Consider the following 17,376-nt stretch of genomic DNA (forward strand, 5'->3'; position numbering starts at 1 on the left):
GGATGTTAATCTTGGGTCTTTAGCAGAACAGAGGTCACGGATAGGGTGGTAGACTGAGACGAAGGAGGAGATATAGGGTGGTGCTGAAGTGTCGAGAGCTTTGTAAGTGAGAATGAAGAGTTTGTATTGAACTCTATAGCGGATGAGTAACCAGTGTAGTGACTGCAACAGAGTAGAGGCTTCAGTGTAGTGGTTGGTGTGGAATATGATCCTGACTGCTGCATTCAGGATGGATTGGAGAGAGGAGAGTTTAGTAAGAAGGAAACCGATTACTAGAGAGTTGCAAGAGTTCAGACGAGAATGAATAAGAGCTAAAGTAAGAGTTTTTGCAGAGTAAAAAGGTAAGAAAAGCTCTAATTCTAGAGATGTTTTTTGAGGTGTAGGTGACATGAGCGGGAAAGTGATCGGATCTGGGGAGTAAAGGGAAGATTTGAATCAAGTATGATTCCAAGACAGCGGGCATGTTGCTGGGGAGTAATGGTGGAACCACACACGGAAATGGCAATATCAGTCACAGATAGGTTAGTGAAGGGAGGAAACGCAAGAAGTTTAGTTTTTGACAGAATCAGTTTTTGATAGAGTGAGTGCATAATGTTATAGACAGCGGAAAGACAAATCACTGGTAATTTGTAGTAATGCAGGGGTGATGTCAGGAGACAATATGTATAATTGGGTGTCATCACCATAAAAGTGGGTACTATAAACAAAATCTTCAAATTATTTGCCTAATAGGGGCAATATATAAGGGGGTTTGAGGACCCCCAAAGTAAGGAGAAAGGAGAGGAAGAGGAGCCAGCAAAAGATACAGAGAGATAAGAGGAGAACAATGAGAGAACAGTGTCCTTGAGGCCCATAGAGCGGAGCATAGTGATGAGGAGCTGGTGATCCACAGTGTCAAATGCTGCAGAGAGATCCAGGAGAATCAACATGGAGCAGTGACCGTTAGATTTAGTTTTTAGTAGATGATTAAAGACTTTAGTAAGGGCAGTTTCAGTAGAGTGTAAAGAGCGGAAACCGAATTGAGTCAAGAAGAGAGTTTTCTGAGAGATAGCGGAATAGATGAGAGTGGATCAAGTGTTCCAGAAGTTTACAGATGAAGGGAAGATTAGAGCCAAGTCTGTATTTAGCAGCACAGTTTTGATAGAGGGATTGTTTTTTAAGTAATGGATGTATGGTGGCATGTTTAGAGGAGGAGGGAAAGATACTAGATGAGAGAAAGAGGTTGAATATTTTAGTTAGGTGAGTGATGACAGCCGGGAAAATGGACTGGAGGAGATGTGAGGGAATAGGGTCCCAATTTTTTCTTGGAAATAATCGGCCAGATCATCAGCACTTAGGTCAGTGGTCAAGGCTGTACTCTTGGATTGAGGAGGGAATGAAAAGTGTCAAAGAGATGTCTAGGATTGTTGGATAGTGAGGTAATGAGGGTGTTAAAATAGGTTTGTTTGAAGAGGTGATGGGCAGAGTTGCATGTTTTAAGCATAAACTTAGAATGGATGAAATCTTCTGCCAGATTGAATTTTCTCCACAGACGTTCGGCGCACCTGGAGCACCGCTGGAGAAAAAGTGTTTGCAGCATGTGCCAGGGTTGTCACCATCTGTGCCGAGTTGTTCTATGTGTAGGAGGTGAAGCTTCGTTCTCGGCACTCTGCAATGTATCATTATAATGTTTCAGTGCAGACTCAGGACATGAAAGGGAAGAGATTGAGGCCAATGATGACTGCAAATTCTTCATAATTGTCTGCTTGTTAATATATATTCCTATAAGTGTGGAAAGTGGGGGTGTCCTAAGTGGGGTGATAATTCTTAACAGAGATTGAAAAAATATTGTGGTCAGAGAGCGGGAGAGAGGGGATTTAGTAAGATCATGCACTGAGCAGAACAGAGAGATCAGGTCCAGCGTATTTCCGTCATAGTGTTAGGGGAGTTAGTAAGCTGTGAAAGGCCGAATGAGGAGGTTAGAGACAAAAGGTGAGTGGCAGATGGGGAGAGGGGATCACCAATGGGGATGTTAAAGTCCCCCATGATGAGAGTGGGGATGTTACATCCAGTCACCACCAGAGCCGCAAACTGATGTGGTGTACACACTCTCTTTGCAGAGATCCAAGTATATGGAGACTTATTCTGAAAAGTAAGGCTCCATAGGAATAAAAAAATAAAGTAACCCAAACCAGCCACACCAGCCACTCATCTCTAGACAGCACTGTTTTGAGACTTTTTAATGTATTAGTACAAGTGCTGAATGATGTGCTTAGATGCATCTCAGCCAGAATACAAGCTCTCAAAGATAAGACCCAACCGTTTGTGGACTTATTTTCAAGGCAATACTCCATAGAAAGATTATATATATATATATATATATAAATATATATTGTGAGATAGCGCTACCTGAGTGGGTTGGGGAAACTTGCTTGGCAACGGGAATTAAAGCACTCAGGCATGATTTCTCCACATACACAGTCTTATCTGGTTTGTTAAACTTCATAAACCATGTCACAAACAGTTCATTATATACATCAACAGAACACATTAACCACCGACAGTCTGTTCCAATGGCAGATGTGTCTCTGCCCGTAACCCTCTTTATCTGGAGTTACTTTATAGGAGCTCCTGCTCCACACACTGACTCCTGTCAGTGCTGGTTCCCAGGGGAAAGCTGCCTCACTGGGGTCACTATCTTTGTGACCAGGGCACAGATAGTCCAGACCTGCAGTAGGAACTGTAAATTCCCCAACACAGTAGCTGTCCCAGGCTCTGCAGATACAGCCTCTCCGTGCGCTATTCAGGAAGTCCAGTCCCAGGCACTTCCAACACACATGCCTTCAGTCCATAGTCTCACCAGGTGCTTCCAGGAACCCATTCCATCCCAGGACATTCCAACACACAGGCTATACAGGAACTCACACACTGAACCATGTGACCAAACTCTGGTCACATTATGTAGCTGTAACCACCCCCATAGATAGGTGGTGTGTGTGGTTAGCCAGTCCCGCCCAGCTTGCCAGCTAACCCTATAAGCCCCCCTTATAAGTAAACACAACAAACACTTGTAGAACTATAAGTCCCAGCATAAACATATAATTTTGGGCTTACAGCGCAGAGAACCTCTGCGATACATACCAGCCATTCACAATAATGCCAGTCCCTATTTCACCATCATAATTATGTCTCCAAGCGCATCCTGACCTCAATCCAATCGAGAATCTGTGTAAAGAGCTGAAAACTGCTGTTCACAAACGATCTCCATCAAACCTCACTGAGCTCGAGCTGTTTGTCAAGGAAAAATGGGCAAGAATGTACAAAACTGATAGAGACATACCCCAAGCGACTTGCAGCTGTAATTGAAGCAAAAGGTGGTGCAACAAAGTATTAAGTTAAAGGGGCCGAATAATATTGCACGCCCCACTTTTCAGTTTTTCAATTCCCACAAAAATTTAAAATAACCAATACATTTCGTTCAACTTCACAATTGTGTTCCACTTGTTGTTGATTCTTCACCAAAAATTTACAATTGGTATCTTTATGTTTGAAGCATGATATGTGGGAAAAAAATTGAAAAGTTCCAGGGGGCCGAATACTTTCGCAAGGCACTGTATATATATATTGAGGGGTTGACACGCTTAAAGGGACTCTGTCACCTGAATTTGGAGGGAACAATTTTCAGCCATAGGGGTGGGGTTTTCGGGTGTTTGATTCACCTTTTCCTTACCCGCTGGCTGCATGCTGGCTGCAATATTGGATTGAAGTTCATTCTCTGTCCTCCATAGTACACGCCTGCGTAAGGCAAGATTGCCTTGTGCAGGCATGTACTACGGAGGACAGAGAATGAACTTCAATCCAATATTGCAGCCAGCATGCAGCCAGCGGGTAAGGAAAGGGTAAATCAAACACCCAAAAACACCGCCCCTATGGCTGAAAATTGTTCCCTCCAAATTCAGGTGACAGAGTCCCTTTAACTGCTTCTTCAGTTAGACACAGGAACACTTTGGTGGTGAAGCACCTGCTGGTTTATTAACGTCAGCATACACCAAGGCAGGGTTCAGAAAAACAGAAGCAGAGCCTTCCTGGCTTAATGGAAAACAAAACAAATAAAGCATAACAGAGTCCTTTCTCTGCACGCTTCAACCTGCAGCCACCCCGCTGGGGAGCTATCTGGGAGTTCCTGCATTCCCAAGACACGGCACCCACTGACACTCATAGCCAGGTATTTAACACCCCATGTGATGACCACAAGACCTTGTTATCCTGTCAGGATTTTGCAGGTGGAGATACGGTGGACCCCCTTCTACCCGCTCTGTGGAGGTCCTCTAAAACCAGCCCATAACATAAGTTCCTATAAACTCTCAGCACTTAGCATGCTGGAGGCAAAAACACTCTGGTTTTACATCACTGACCGCAGTATGCGCAGTGACAAGTATTTTCCTTCACATACTATGCCATTGTCACATATTCCCCCCATCTGCCCAAAGCCATGGGTTTTGGCACCTTCAGAAATCAAACAGGGAATTCGGGAGAGAGCTTCTGCATTGCTATGTAACTTCCCTGGCCTATGCTCTATGTGAAGTCCTGAAGGGCTAAGAACCACCTAGTCACCCTAGTGTTCTTACCCTTCTTCTCTCTCAACCTTCGCAGAGGGGCATGGTCTGACACCAAGTTAAACCAACGGCCTAGCAGGTAGTACTTCTTTCTCTACTCTGGCATAGCTCTTCTCACAAGAAGAGAGTTTCTGGCTCAGGTATAGGATAGGATGCTCTTCACCATTTATTTCCTGTGAGAGCACGGCTCCCAACCCAACCTCTGAAGCATCATTCTGGACCACAAATTATTTGCTAAAATCTGGTGCTATCAGAACCGGGTGCTTGCACAGAGCCTGCTTGAGTTCTTGAAATGCCATCTCTGTGTCAGGAGTCCATTTCACCGTCGTCAACTTAATGCCCAGAAGGAGATCCATTAATGGTGCAGCAATTATGGCAAAGTTCGAGATAAAGCACCAGTAATAACTCACAATCCCAAGAAACTCCCTCATTTGTTTCTTGGAAAGCAGTTGCGGGCACTTCTGAATTGCCTCTATTTTATTCAACTGGTGATTGGTCTCACCTCTCCAGACGATGTAGCCTAAGTACCTTGCCTCCTCCTTCCCTATTGCACACTTCTTTGGATTTATGGTAAATCCCGCTTTCCTCAATGCATCGAGGATTGCCTGTACCCTGGGCAGATGCAAACTCCAGTCAGGGTCTAAAGATGACAATGTCATCCAAGTAGGCTGCGGCATATTTCTTATGTGGAGCCAAGACTTGATCCATCGCCCTCTGGAAGGTAGCTCTGGCCCCCTGCAGTCCGAAGGGCATCCTGTTGTAATGAAAACACCCATCTGGCATCAAGAAGGCCGTCGTCTCCTTGGAGCTCTGGGACATGGGAATCTGCCAGTACCCCTTTGTCAGGTCGATGGTTGTGATGTACCTTGCGGGTTCCAGTTGCTCAATGAGTTCATCCACGTGGGGCATTGGGTACGTGTCAAAACGGAACACCTCATTGAGCTTTCGGTAGTCATTACAAAACCACCATTCGCCATTGAGCTTCAGTGGGACTTGACCAGCCACTTCTTGATTCCTCTATCACCCCGAGGTCCAGCATTCTCTTCACCTCCTTGGAGATTATCTCCCTGCGTGCTTCTGCGATTCTGTAGGGTTTGAGATTTACCTTTACATGCGGATCTGTTAGCACATTGTGTTTCACGACCTGTGTGGGCCCTGGCAACTCCGAGAACAGTAAAGGTTGCACCATTATTTACCAAGAATGATTACTCAAGAACATTGAAAATGCATTACTGCCATAGAAAATAGGAAAAAAGCTCTATATAATGTACACATGAAATATTTATCTGCAAAAATTGCTATGAAAAAAGGAAGGTACTTCATGCATAAATTGGCATGAATAGGACAACCAGGGAATGCACGGACACCGCAGTGCTTGAGGGAAAGCGGAGCAGGACCTGACAGATCATGTGACGGCCGGGAAGGTGCTGGGGGTGGAGCCAAACTCCCCGAGAACGAACGAGAACCAACAGCTAGGTGAAGGCTGGGTACGTAGTCAGGCAAGCTGAGGTCAGAAGCCGGGAAGACAAGCAGTAGCCAGGGACGAGACAGAAGGATGGTGGGGGACAAGCCAAGGTTGGTACCGAGACGGGAGCACAGGACAAAAGAACAAGACAGAGAGTGGTCAAAGACAGAGCCAGGGATCACCTAGAGAGTACAGAGGGGTACCGAATCAAGAGGCTAAGCCGTTCATACACTGGATACACAAGCACACAGAGGCACAACAATATCAGAATATCAGATAAACTGGGTGAACAACTCAAACCGGGTAAGCAAAAGTATCACTGACACAGAACCAGGCCAGCAGCAGACCTAAATAGCCCTCACTGAACCCAAGAGAGACTAAACAAGGTTAACCCCTGCCTGACTAGGACGGGAGAAAAACCCCATCCTGTGTCATGACACCCGCCAAAGTTTGAGTAGGTTCACATGGTATACCTGGTTCAGCTTCCTGTGACCGGGCTGGTGTACCTTGTAATTCGTGTCCCTGAGTTTTTCCACTATCTGATATGGGCCTTGCCACTTTTCCAAGAATTTGCTCTCCACCGCAGGGACAAGTATTAGCATGTGGTCCCCGGGGCTGGAATTGTTTTAGCCTTGCCGATAGGTTGTATAACCTAGTCCATCGGCTCAGGGGGCATATGAAACTGGGCGACAACATGTCCAAAGATTGTGACACTGCCAACAGACCACATCCTTCATAACAGGCTTAGTTGACCCCTCAGCATGGTTGGAACGCCTCCCAGTTGTGGGTCTAGCCACCCTCCGTGGTGAGCCCGTACCCTTTTGGGTATCCCAGTATGGGGAAGAAGCAAGGTATGGTTTCCCACCAGTTTTCTCCACAACCTGGTATCTCTCAACCAGACCAACCAAGTCGTCTGCATTCTTTGGGTCGCCCAGGGCAACCCAGGTCTGTATTGGCCTGGGGAGGGAGTGGTCAATCTGTCCATCACCACACACTCAACCATTTGAGCTGGAATGGAAGTCTCTGGCTGCAGCCACTTTTGAACCAGGTGTAACAGATCAAACATCTGGGAGCGTGGGGGTTTGTCGCCAGCATACGCCCAGCAGTGGACTTGCTGAGCCCTTACAGACTTTGTCACTCCCAGGCATGCCAGAATTTCATTTTTTAATTTGCCATACTCTTTGACGTCCTAGAGGGCTAGGTCTTAATACGCCTTTTGGGGTTCACCAGTCAAATTATGGGCAAGCACCTCTGCCCACTGCTCTGGCGTTAGTCTCTCATGCTCTGCTACCCACTCGAACACAGCCAAAAAGGCTTTGACATCATCCCCAAGGGTCATTTTCGGTATGGCTCGTCTTACTGTTTTCCAGATGTGCCGCCTCTGTGAGGAGCTCCATTTGCCGTGTTAGCGCTTCGTGCTGCTGTCGCTGCAGCTGCAGCTGGTGTTGAAGCTGCTATGCTAACAGCTTATTTGTCTCCTGCTGCGCCGTTTGCTGCTGTTGACTAGTGAGCTGGTGTTGCTGTACTTGGATGAGATGTTTCACAAGCTCCTCCATGCTTGTTCCTGGAACACTGCCCGCACTCAAAACACCACATGTGAGGGGTTGACACACTTAGCTGCTTCTTCAGGTAGACACAAGAACACTTTGGTGGTGAAACACCTGCTGGTTTAATAATGTCAGCATACACCAAGGCAGGGTTCAGAAAAACAAAAGCAGAGCTTTTCTGGCTTAACAGAAAACAAAACAAATAAAGTATGGCAGAGTCTTTTCTCTGCATTCTTCAACCTGCAGCTACCCCGCGCAATCCTTAGCTTCTCCGGGAGCTATCTGGCAGGTCCTGCACTTCCAAGACACGGCACCCACTGACTCTCATGGCCAGGTATTTACACCCCATGTGATGATCGATCACATGACCTTGACATCACACAGGTCCTGTCAGGACTCTGCAGGTGGAGATACAGTGGACCCCCTTCCACTTGCTCTAGGGAGGTCCACTAAAACCAGCCCATAACATGGGATACTATAAACCCTCTCAGCACTTAGCATGCTGGAAGCAAAAACACTCTGGTTTTACATCACTGACTGCAGTATGCACAGTGACGCTCCCTTCACATACTATGCCAGTGACTCTGTCACAATATATATGTATATTTGTATTCCCACTGAGCATTGGCTTAAAATTAAGTCTCCATACACAGTTGGGTCTCTCTACTGAGAGATAGTACTCCCTTGGAGCTACATCTAAGCATCTCATTTAGCCAACCAGTATTCTGCACTGCACTAATGAGGGGCAAAACCCCTGAAACATTGCTGCCTACAGATCGAACTCTGGTTTGTCTGGTATTAGCTACTTTGCAGTTTTTGTACTTCATGGATCATTGCTTCGAAAATAACTCTCCATAAATACTAGAGCATGATTGATATAATATATCACTAGATGCATTGGGCCTGTGTGAATGCTTTAGGCTATGTGCACACGTTGTGGATTTTGCTGCGGATCCGCAGTGGTTTTGACGCTGCGGATTCGCAGCTGCTTTCCATGAGTTTACAGTACCATGTAAACCTATGGAAAACAAAATCCGCAGTGCTCATGCTGCGGGAAAAAAACGCGCGGAAACGTAGTGTTGCTTATTCTGCAGCATGTCAATTCTTTGTGCGGATTCCGCAGCGGTTTACACCTGCTCCATAATAGGAATCCTCAGGTGTAAAACCGCAGGTGGAATCTGCACAAAAAAAGCATAAAATCCGCAGTAAATCTGCAGGTAAAACGCAGTGTTTTTTACCTGCGGATTTATCAAAACAGGTGCGGAAAAATCTGCAGAGGTTCCATCTACATGTGCACATACCCTAAGGCTCCAGGTGATTTTTTTTTTTGTTTTAGCTTCTGACTTTTTTGGTGTAGATATTTTGATCTAGCTAAAATATGAAGAAGCTGGTGGAATAAGTTACACTGGAAACAGATAAAAAGTTTAGATTTTTACACGCTTGTTACCAACACAGAACAGCAGATGGCACTATTGTTTTGTGTGTGATTTATTTCTTATTCTCTCTTACCAATTATTTGTCTGTATATTTTAATTTGCAGGGCTTTGTATCCAAGCTTGATAAATTTATTCATTGGTTGCAAGATGCTATGGAAGCCACTGAGAACTGGACCCCTCCTCAGGCTGAAACAGAAGCCCTACAACTGTATCTCCATACACACCTGGTAAGGACAGAAATGAAAACAATCCAAACAATTTTGCAAGCTATTTATTTTTGTACAATTTTGCCCAGAATCTTATTTTGTGCTCTACTTTTAATGTACCTCTATGTCACCTTATTGAGAGAATTAAAATGTTCATACACATTAGATGTGTACAAATATAGACTATATATGGAACCATCAAGAAACGATAGCCAGACAGATCAGAGGCTATGTGGCCAGATCTATGGCACAACATTGAAGTAGGATACTCCTAAATGCAACGACACAGAGAACATTGGAGTACTAAGTCCCAAAATTAATAAAAAGGTATAAATGTATTTGACGTATACTCGTACAAAAAACATGATTACATAAATCCAAAAATAATAATACTATATAATAATAATAATATATACTAGAGACACATAAAGCAGCAACATCAGGTAGAAAGTGGTGCAATTGCTCCAGTTATAACGGGCAAATATATAGTAAAGTGCTCAGCGCATATTTCAAATGGGAATAGGTACAGTGGCTATCATTGTATCATCGCCTTAGTGTGTATAAAGGACCTGGGTCTCAAGTCCCACATATCCTAAAGATGCTTACCCATGTCCCATTAGTGCAGAGCACGCGCCACACCGCCACCAACATGCGTTTGGCGTTCGCTTCTTCGAGACACCCCCCACACAGTAAGATGACCCACAGTGATTCCTACAATCTGAAGCCCCCACTGACTCCCACATCCATTATGAGGACCTCACAGTGAACAAAAGCACACTATGATGCCCCCACAGTCACCTCAAACACAGTTTAATGCCCTCACAGTCCTCCCACAAAGTACGATGCCCCCACAACTCCCATACAGTAGCATGTCCCTTACAGTATGATGCCCTCGGTCACCCCCACAGTATGATGCACCTACAATCCCTACACACAGTATAATCCCTCTACAGCTCCAACACACAGTATGATGCTCCTAGTGACCCCTACAGTATTATGTCACAATTGCTGCCCTCCAGTGTGATGCCCCCACAGACTATCCCACCCAACAGGAGGATCCCCTTGCATCTACTCATATAATATAATGGCCACCACAGAACCTTATACAGTATAATTCACCTACAGCTCACCCCACAGTTTCACACCCCCCACAGCATCCAGCACGGTATGAGGGCTGTAGGAGGCGCCATAGCCTCTCAACAATATAATTTCCCCACAGTCCCGCACACAGTATGATCCCCTACTGCTCTCCTCACAAAATGATGGCACCTACAGTCCCCACAAAGTATGATTTCCACACATCCTTACAAAAAGTATGGTGCTCCCAGAGCCCCCCACAGTATCATGCCTCACAGCTACCCTCATTGTATGATTACCCTCACAGCACTGCAACAAAGTAGTATTCCCCGAGATTCTCCCAATGAGTACGGACTAACAAAATAAAAAGAAAACATTTTACCTAGCTCCTTTTCTCCAATGCACTGCTCCAGCCTGTGCAGTGTGTGAACTAAGGCTTTGTGCATCAGGCACGATCTAGTGCTGTCATTGCCTCTTCTGCACCTAGACCTAGACACATTGACTGAATGGTGGAGTAGGGAGTTGAAAGGTCCCTGTTCCACCATTGTATTCACCTGAATCTGCATCCATGGGATGCCAATGCCATTAATGTTGAGACGCTGGGCAGGGGAACATTCCATTCAATGTTGCGTTTTCCCAACTCATGGTCTCCATAGTTGCCATTATTAGTGGTATCCCACTGTATCTAAGATGTGTGGGCAGCTTATAGGCAGTAACTGGCATAGAAAATTCTACTGGTATGACAACTTTCATAAAAGCATGGGAAAGAAAAGCTGATGGTGGTTTCCCAAGCTCCTCCTCATAACCAGTTGGTGAAAAACAGACAGCACACTGATGCAACACAGATTTGCATTTTTTTTCACTGATCCATATACTTGATGGGAGAATTTGGTCTGCATGGCTCTCGGTAATGTGAATAAGGCCATAGACTATAACGTTTCTCTGTGTTATTAGTTAAAACTTAAGGATAGAGCACACATGATAAACTCGTGCCTCACAGTCATAATATGGACCCCATTGTGCCACCATATTGTGGATGTCTCAAATTGCCCTAATTATGAGGTTGCCGTCACACTAGCAGTATTTGGTCAGTATTTTACATCAGTATTTGTAAGCCAAAACCAGGAGTGGAACAATTAGAGGAAAAGTATAATAGAAAAATATGCATCACTTCTGCATTTATCACCCACTCCTGGTTTTGGCTTACACATACTGATGTAAAACACTGACCAAATACTGCTAGTGTGACAGCAGCCTGACTCTTGTACACTAGTGGACTCTGTAGTTTTGTAATTGTTTGCCTTCTGGAATTTTCTCTGTTCATGTTGGAAACACCAAATGATCAATAACTCAATAATTCAATAGAAAAGAAGATTGAGTTAGACTACTTTCACACATCAGGTTTTTTCCGTCAGGCATAATCCAAATTTTTGAAAAACTGGATCCAGCAAAAGATGCCGCCGGATCCGGTTTTTCCCCATAGACTTGTATTAGCGCCGGATTGCGCCGGATGACCTTACGTTTCGTCCGGTTTTCGCCGGATATGGCAAAAATATTGTTTCCGGCATCTGGCAAAAACATGCACAGTAAAGTTTTTTTGTCCCTGTTGAAAAAGTTGGAAGCGCCGATCCAGCACTTCCGGCTTTTTGATAGAATGGAAGCCTATGGGTGCTGGAAGGCGCCGGATCCGGTAAATGATGGATCAGGTGCCAGATTCCGTTTTTTTTTTTTTATCTGAGCATGCTCAGATAACATTGGCCAGCCCCCAATTAGGAAACATATATAAAGCCAGCCAGGTAGGCCTTCATGCAACCATTTACCAACCAGCAAGAGAACCTGCCGCCATCCAGAGCTGAACCTGCCGCCATCCAGAGCTGAACCTGCTGCCAGCCAGAGCCGGAGCCTCCAGCCACCAGAGCTGAACCTGCCCCAGGCCAGCCACAGCAATCAGCCAGCCAGCCACAGCCAGCAGCCAGCTAGAGCCACAGCCAGCCAGCCAGCTACAGCCACAGCCAACCAGCAGCAGCAAGCTATGTCTTCTTCTGGGAGCCCTCCCTCGCATCATCAGCGCTGTGAGGTAAATATATATCTTTTTTTTTAAATTTACTTTTAGTGATGTTCACCTAACAATATGCTTTAATTCTGAATGTGTAGCATCAGAGGTGCTTCTAGAAGGAGACGGAAGGGGTGGAGAGATACCCGGAGAGGGCGAGCGTGTAGTAAGTATCTAAATCTAAACCTTACAGCCTGTTGTGAGGCTGTGGCCCCTGATACAGCTAGGGGGCGCTGTTTGTTCTCCCCAGAATGTGCATGCAGACGGATGAAGTCCATAGGTGTGCATGAGAGTCACGGATTTCCGGTCCGGGTTTTCCATGTGGCTGAAGGCCACAGGTTTGTGTGTTTAAAAACCCTGCAGTAAGGGGTATGGGTGTGTCAGGTGTCTGGTCAGGCCGTGTCAGATGCAAGTCAGTGTCAGTCTGGTGTGTGCTGGTCTGCAGAGTGCATGGAGGCACGAGCCAGCACCCAGGGCAGCTTAATAGCCTGGCACCCGCAGCGTACACAGAGATGCAAGTCGTCCATGGTACTGGTCTCGGATGTGGACAGTCCTGTACCCGGAGGTGGATGTCCTGTGCCCGAAAGAGGACTAGCATGTGCAACGATTGCAAACAGGTGGATATGGTGCCCGGCTGCTATCCGGAGGATATCCTGAACTGTGTACGACTGTGTGAGTAAAGAGTCTGTAAGAGACTGTGATACAGCGATGCAGGACACCCATGAGAACTAGTCAGAGGAGGGCTGGCGTGAATAGTGTCTGCAACATATGAGGCTGTGTGTATGGAGACGTATAGACTGTGAGATGGCGTGCGGTCGCCCAGGGAAACTGGACAAGGGAAGTCTGGCCTGTTTAGGGACCCCAAATCTAAAGCCATGTGATATGTATTGCTTTGACCAGGTGTAAACTGGTCACTGATAATATCCACTGAAGTTATATGCATTTATGTGAATTGGACTTTAATGCTGTGAAGAAACACATTAAAGACTTTTGTGTTTGAATTTGTGGGTCACTGCTTCTTCACTGCGTACGATGCTACTATAGCTTTACACTGTATTGACCACACTGCCACCTCAACACCATCGAGCTAATGCAACCCCTGACCTACTGTCTCCTTCCCCATAATCCTGTAAGGGCAGGGTCCTCTTCCCTCTGTACCAGTCTGTCATTGTTAGTTTGTTTACTGTAAATGATATTTGTATTTTGATGTAACCCCTTCTGATGTACTGCACCATGGAATTAATGGTGCTATATAAATAATAATAGCATCACAGACATCACTGAACACACAACACATAAGCAAACATCCAAGCACATCATCCATCATCCATCATCAACCATCATCATCATTATTTTTTTTTTTTTCTCTTTTAGTCTTCCGATTCTGGGGCTCGATCCAGAGGTCCTCAAAGCGCCTCCCAGGGTCGTCGGCGTGAGCGTCGTGGCGGTCACCACCGAGTTTTTTTTTTTTTTTTCTTCCCCCTTTTTTATTTGAGTCTAATGTCTTTGTTTTTTTTGTTTTTTTTTGCTTTTTTTCACAGCGTGCTCCTGAGTCGGACGGTGAAGAGGCCGGTCTCAACATTGACCTCCACATTGATCTAGTTTGAGAGCGGGAGCCCCTGTGGAACATGGGTGACCGCCGCCACGCTGATCTTGGTGTTACCCAACGGCTCTGGGAGGAAGTCTGCGATCAGCTTGTGGACCACTGGGAGGACCTCGATGCTCGGGCCCAGAATCAAGCACGCAAGTATTCACAGTTCAGTTATGTTGCTGGATGTAATGTGTTGTATACTAACCAATTTGTGTTTTCACTTTACAGGCGAAAGAATTGTCAAGCGGTGGCGGTCAATCAGGGATCGCTTCAAGAAGGAATGCAACAAAGAGATGCAGGCCCTGAGTGGATCCGGAGGATGCAGGAGCAAATATAAATATACCTGAGCCTTGTCGTTCCTCAATGATGGTGAGCAGAAGGTAAATATTACCCCCCCCACCCCATTTTAACATGTTTACATGTCTAACCTTGTTTTTGGTTTCAGCCAGGGCCAAGCAATAGCAAAATATTCATTTCATTTTTTTGTCTTTTTTCCACAGCACCGTCTGCAGCACTCGGGAGCCTGATGAGTTGAATCCTTCTGAAGCGATCCCTCAGGAGTCCGCCTCCGAGGGACACTCGGACAGACCCAACCCCTCTGCACCTTCCCAGCCTTCCCTGACATACGATCCCTTGGTCCCATCCACCAGCGCTGGAGCATCGTGGCCGACTGCGTTACATGAAGCTGCTGGTGAGGATATAGCTTTTCCTTTACCCCACCCCTCTGATGCCGCCACCTCTAGAACACCTGTGGGTTCTGGGAGGCAGCTCCAGAGGGGTCAGGTACAGAGCTATGCACCCGAGTTCTTGCATCTGAATGCAGCCTTCCAGAACTGTCTGAAACTGTTGTCTGAGCAAATGACTACAGGTTTTAATTTTCTCACCAACAGTATTCTGGAGTTGCATACGCGTCTGGATAGGATGCATTCAGATGCAAGTCGATCGTCTAACCACTCGTTTTTCCAGGCGGTTGTCGAGCGCATAGACAAGCTATCTCCTGACAAGCAGATGCATGTAATGCAAGCCTGTCAGTTTGCTCTAACGCAGGTTAGCTCCCAAGACCCTCCACTTGCCCCGGTAGTTGCTCCTGCACCTGCCCCCACTCGAGCCACTGTCCCTCCGCCACACCCTTTCCAATACCAGCAAACTGCCCAGTACCATCCTGCCCCATACCAGTTCCCTATCACATCTGTGCCTCCACTCCCTGCCCAATCTGCACTCTGTGGCCTGTACCACCAGTCTCCTACACCACCCATCCTGCCCCAAACACATACCTCTTCTTCTCCACCCTCCACTTCTTCTGTCTCCCTATCCCTCCACTCCACTCCTCAAACCTTCCAAATTCCAAACACCACTCCCGGTTTCATGTCCACCCTTTCTCTTACTTTCTCCACACCTTCACCTTCTGTTTTTCCTCCTGATCCTTCTCCACCACCATCCTCTCTCCACACTCCCACTGTCGAAGTGTCCCAATCTGACAGCCCCTACAGTATTATCTCCACTCCACAGGTTTTAAATTTATGAAAGCTTTTTTAATTTTTATAAAATAAAGCACTTTTTTGGTTTTAAAAACAAAAATGTGTCATTTATTACATGATAAGGTTTACTATGGGTAAAACAGGTACAATACTTTGGGTTTTAAAAAGGTAATAAATGTTTGGGAAAACCCAAAAATGCACTGTACATTGGTTAAAAAAGGTAATAGACAAGGTAATATTGGTTAAAAAATGGTAATAGCCATTGGGAAAATCCCAATCAGGTACAATACTTTGGGAAAGAGGTAATAAACTTTGGGAAATTCCCAACCTGGTAAAATACTTTGGGTAACACAAGGTGAAATAATTTTGATAAAAATGTACAAAACACTTTTCAATCTCTCTCATCCTGCCAGTCTACTCTTCCTTGAGGTGACACGAAGTATTCAGCATATTTGTCCCTCATTCTTGAAACTGCCACAGAACTTCTAAAAGTAATGTTCTGATAGTCATGCAAGGTGGTTTCTTCAGAGTGGTCTTCAATGGAAAACTGTTCCTTGCAAATAACAAAATTGTGCAGGACCACACAAGCTTTTACCACCTCGTCAAAAGTGTCAGCCTTGAGGTTGATAGCAGTCAAGAGAACTGTCCATTTTGCAGTTAAAATCCTAAAAGCGCACTTCACCATTCTTCATGCGCGTGTTAGGTGGTAATTAAAAATGCGTTTAGTTGCCGTCAATCCACTACTGGAGTATGGTTTCAGCAGGTGCTCAGATAGTTGAAAGGCTTCATCTCCAACACAAATGGCATTGGTGACCCAGAGGTTTGAGGAAGCGGTCTTGGAGGTGGAAATTCAAAGGTGTTTCCATACAGATGATGCCCCATAGCAGACACTTTAAACACTTGTGAATCATTTGAGCATCCATAAGCCCCAATATCGACCACAATAAATTTGTACTCAGCATCTGCGATGGCCGTTTGACTATGCGGATATGTTTCCCGTCCACACCTCCAAGGCAATTTGGAAGCTGACAAATTTGCAGGAATTTGTCCGCTATCTCCAGCATGTAGAGTCCCACAATGCACGGCAGGTGTGCTTGACAATTCCGGATATTGTCGAAATCCCAAGTCTGAACTGGAAATGTAGTGACGAAAGGGATTCTCCAGTTGCAAGGAATCTGTGACAAACAAAGAATAATTAGTACAAAATACCAGTAATAACATTACAGTTATGAGTCATCTACAACAGTTGGAGATACAAAAAAATAATATTTTAAAAACAATAGAAATGGCTAAGGCTACGTTCACATTTGCGTTGTGCGCCGCAGCGTCGGCAACGCACAACGCAAACAAAAACGCAGCAAAACGCATGCACAACGCTGCGTTTTGCGCCGCATGCGTCCTTTTTTTGATTGATTTTGGACGCAGCAAAAATGCAACTTGCTGCGTCCTCTGCGCCCGGACGCATGCGCCGCAGTGACGCATGCGGCGCGAAACGCAAGTGCGACGCATGTCCATGCGCCCCCATGTTAAATATAGGGGCGCATGACGCATGCGGCGACGCTGCGGCGCCTGACGCTGCGGCGCAGACCGCAAATGTGAACGTAGACTTACCGTAGAGTCACCATCAGACGCTCTGCAGGTGAAACAGAGAAACGGCAATAGGTATCACTTCTTGTGATGAGGTGTCCAATCCGTTCCACCAACAAGTCGAAGTTCTCAGCTTTCATCCGCACATAGCTGAAAAACTTCTCTGGGTCTCCTCGTAGCTCCATGTATAAAGTTGAAAAGACTCACAGCGTCATTCTCTGTGCTGTGTTGGGATGGATCCACAAACGCTGACGCATGATGCCCTGCTGTCTCTCTCGCTCCTTCTCCTGAACAATCGCTCTTAAACTATTCGCCTCCACAGTAAAATCCATGTTCATCTT

General features: G+C 45.7%; 1 protein-coding gene across 2 annotated transcripts in view; it reads left to right on the top strand.

The window, feature by feature from the left end:
• The window catches only part of AKAP6 (A-kinase anchoring protein 6), a 633,848-nt gene that overhangs the window by 308,240 nt on the left and 308,232 nt on the right, over window positions 1–17,376 (top strand). For both annotated transcript variants that reach the window (XM_077261103.1, XM_077261107.1), the window contains exon 5: window positions 9,148–9,270. In XM_077261103.1, coding sequence (XP_077117218.1) covers window positions 9,148–9,270 — 123 coding nt within the window. The remainder of the gene's footprint in view (window positions 1–9,147; window positions 9,271–17,376) is intronic.

Source organism: Ranitomeya variabilis, chromosome 1, assembly GCF_051348905.1.
Source record: "Ranitomeya variabilis isolate aRanVar5 chromosome 1, aRanVar5.hap1, whole genome shotgun sequence".
Lineage (NCBI taxonomy): Eukaryota > Metazoa > Chordata > Amphibia > Anura > Dendrobatidae > Ranitomeya > Ranitomeya variabilis.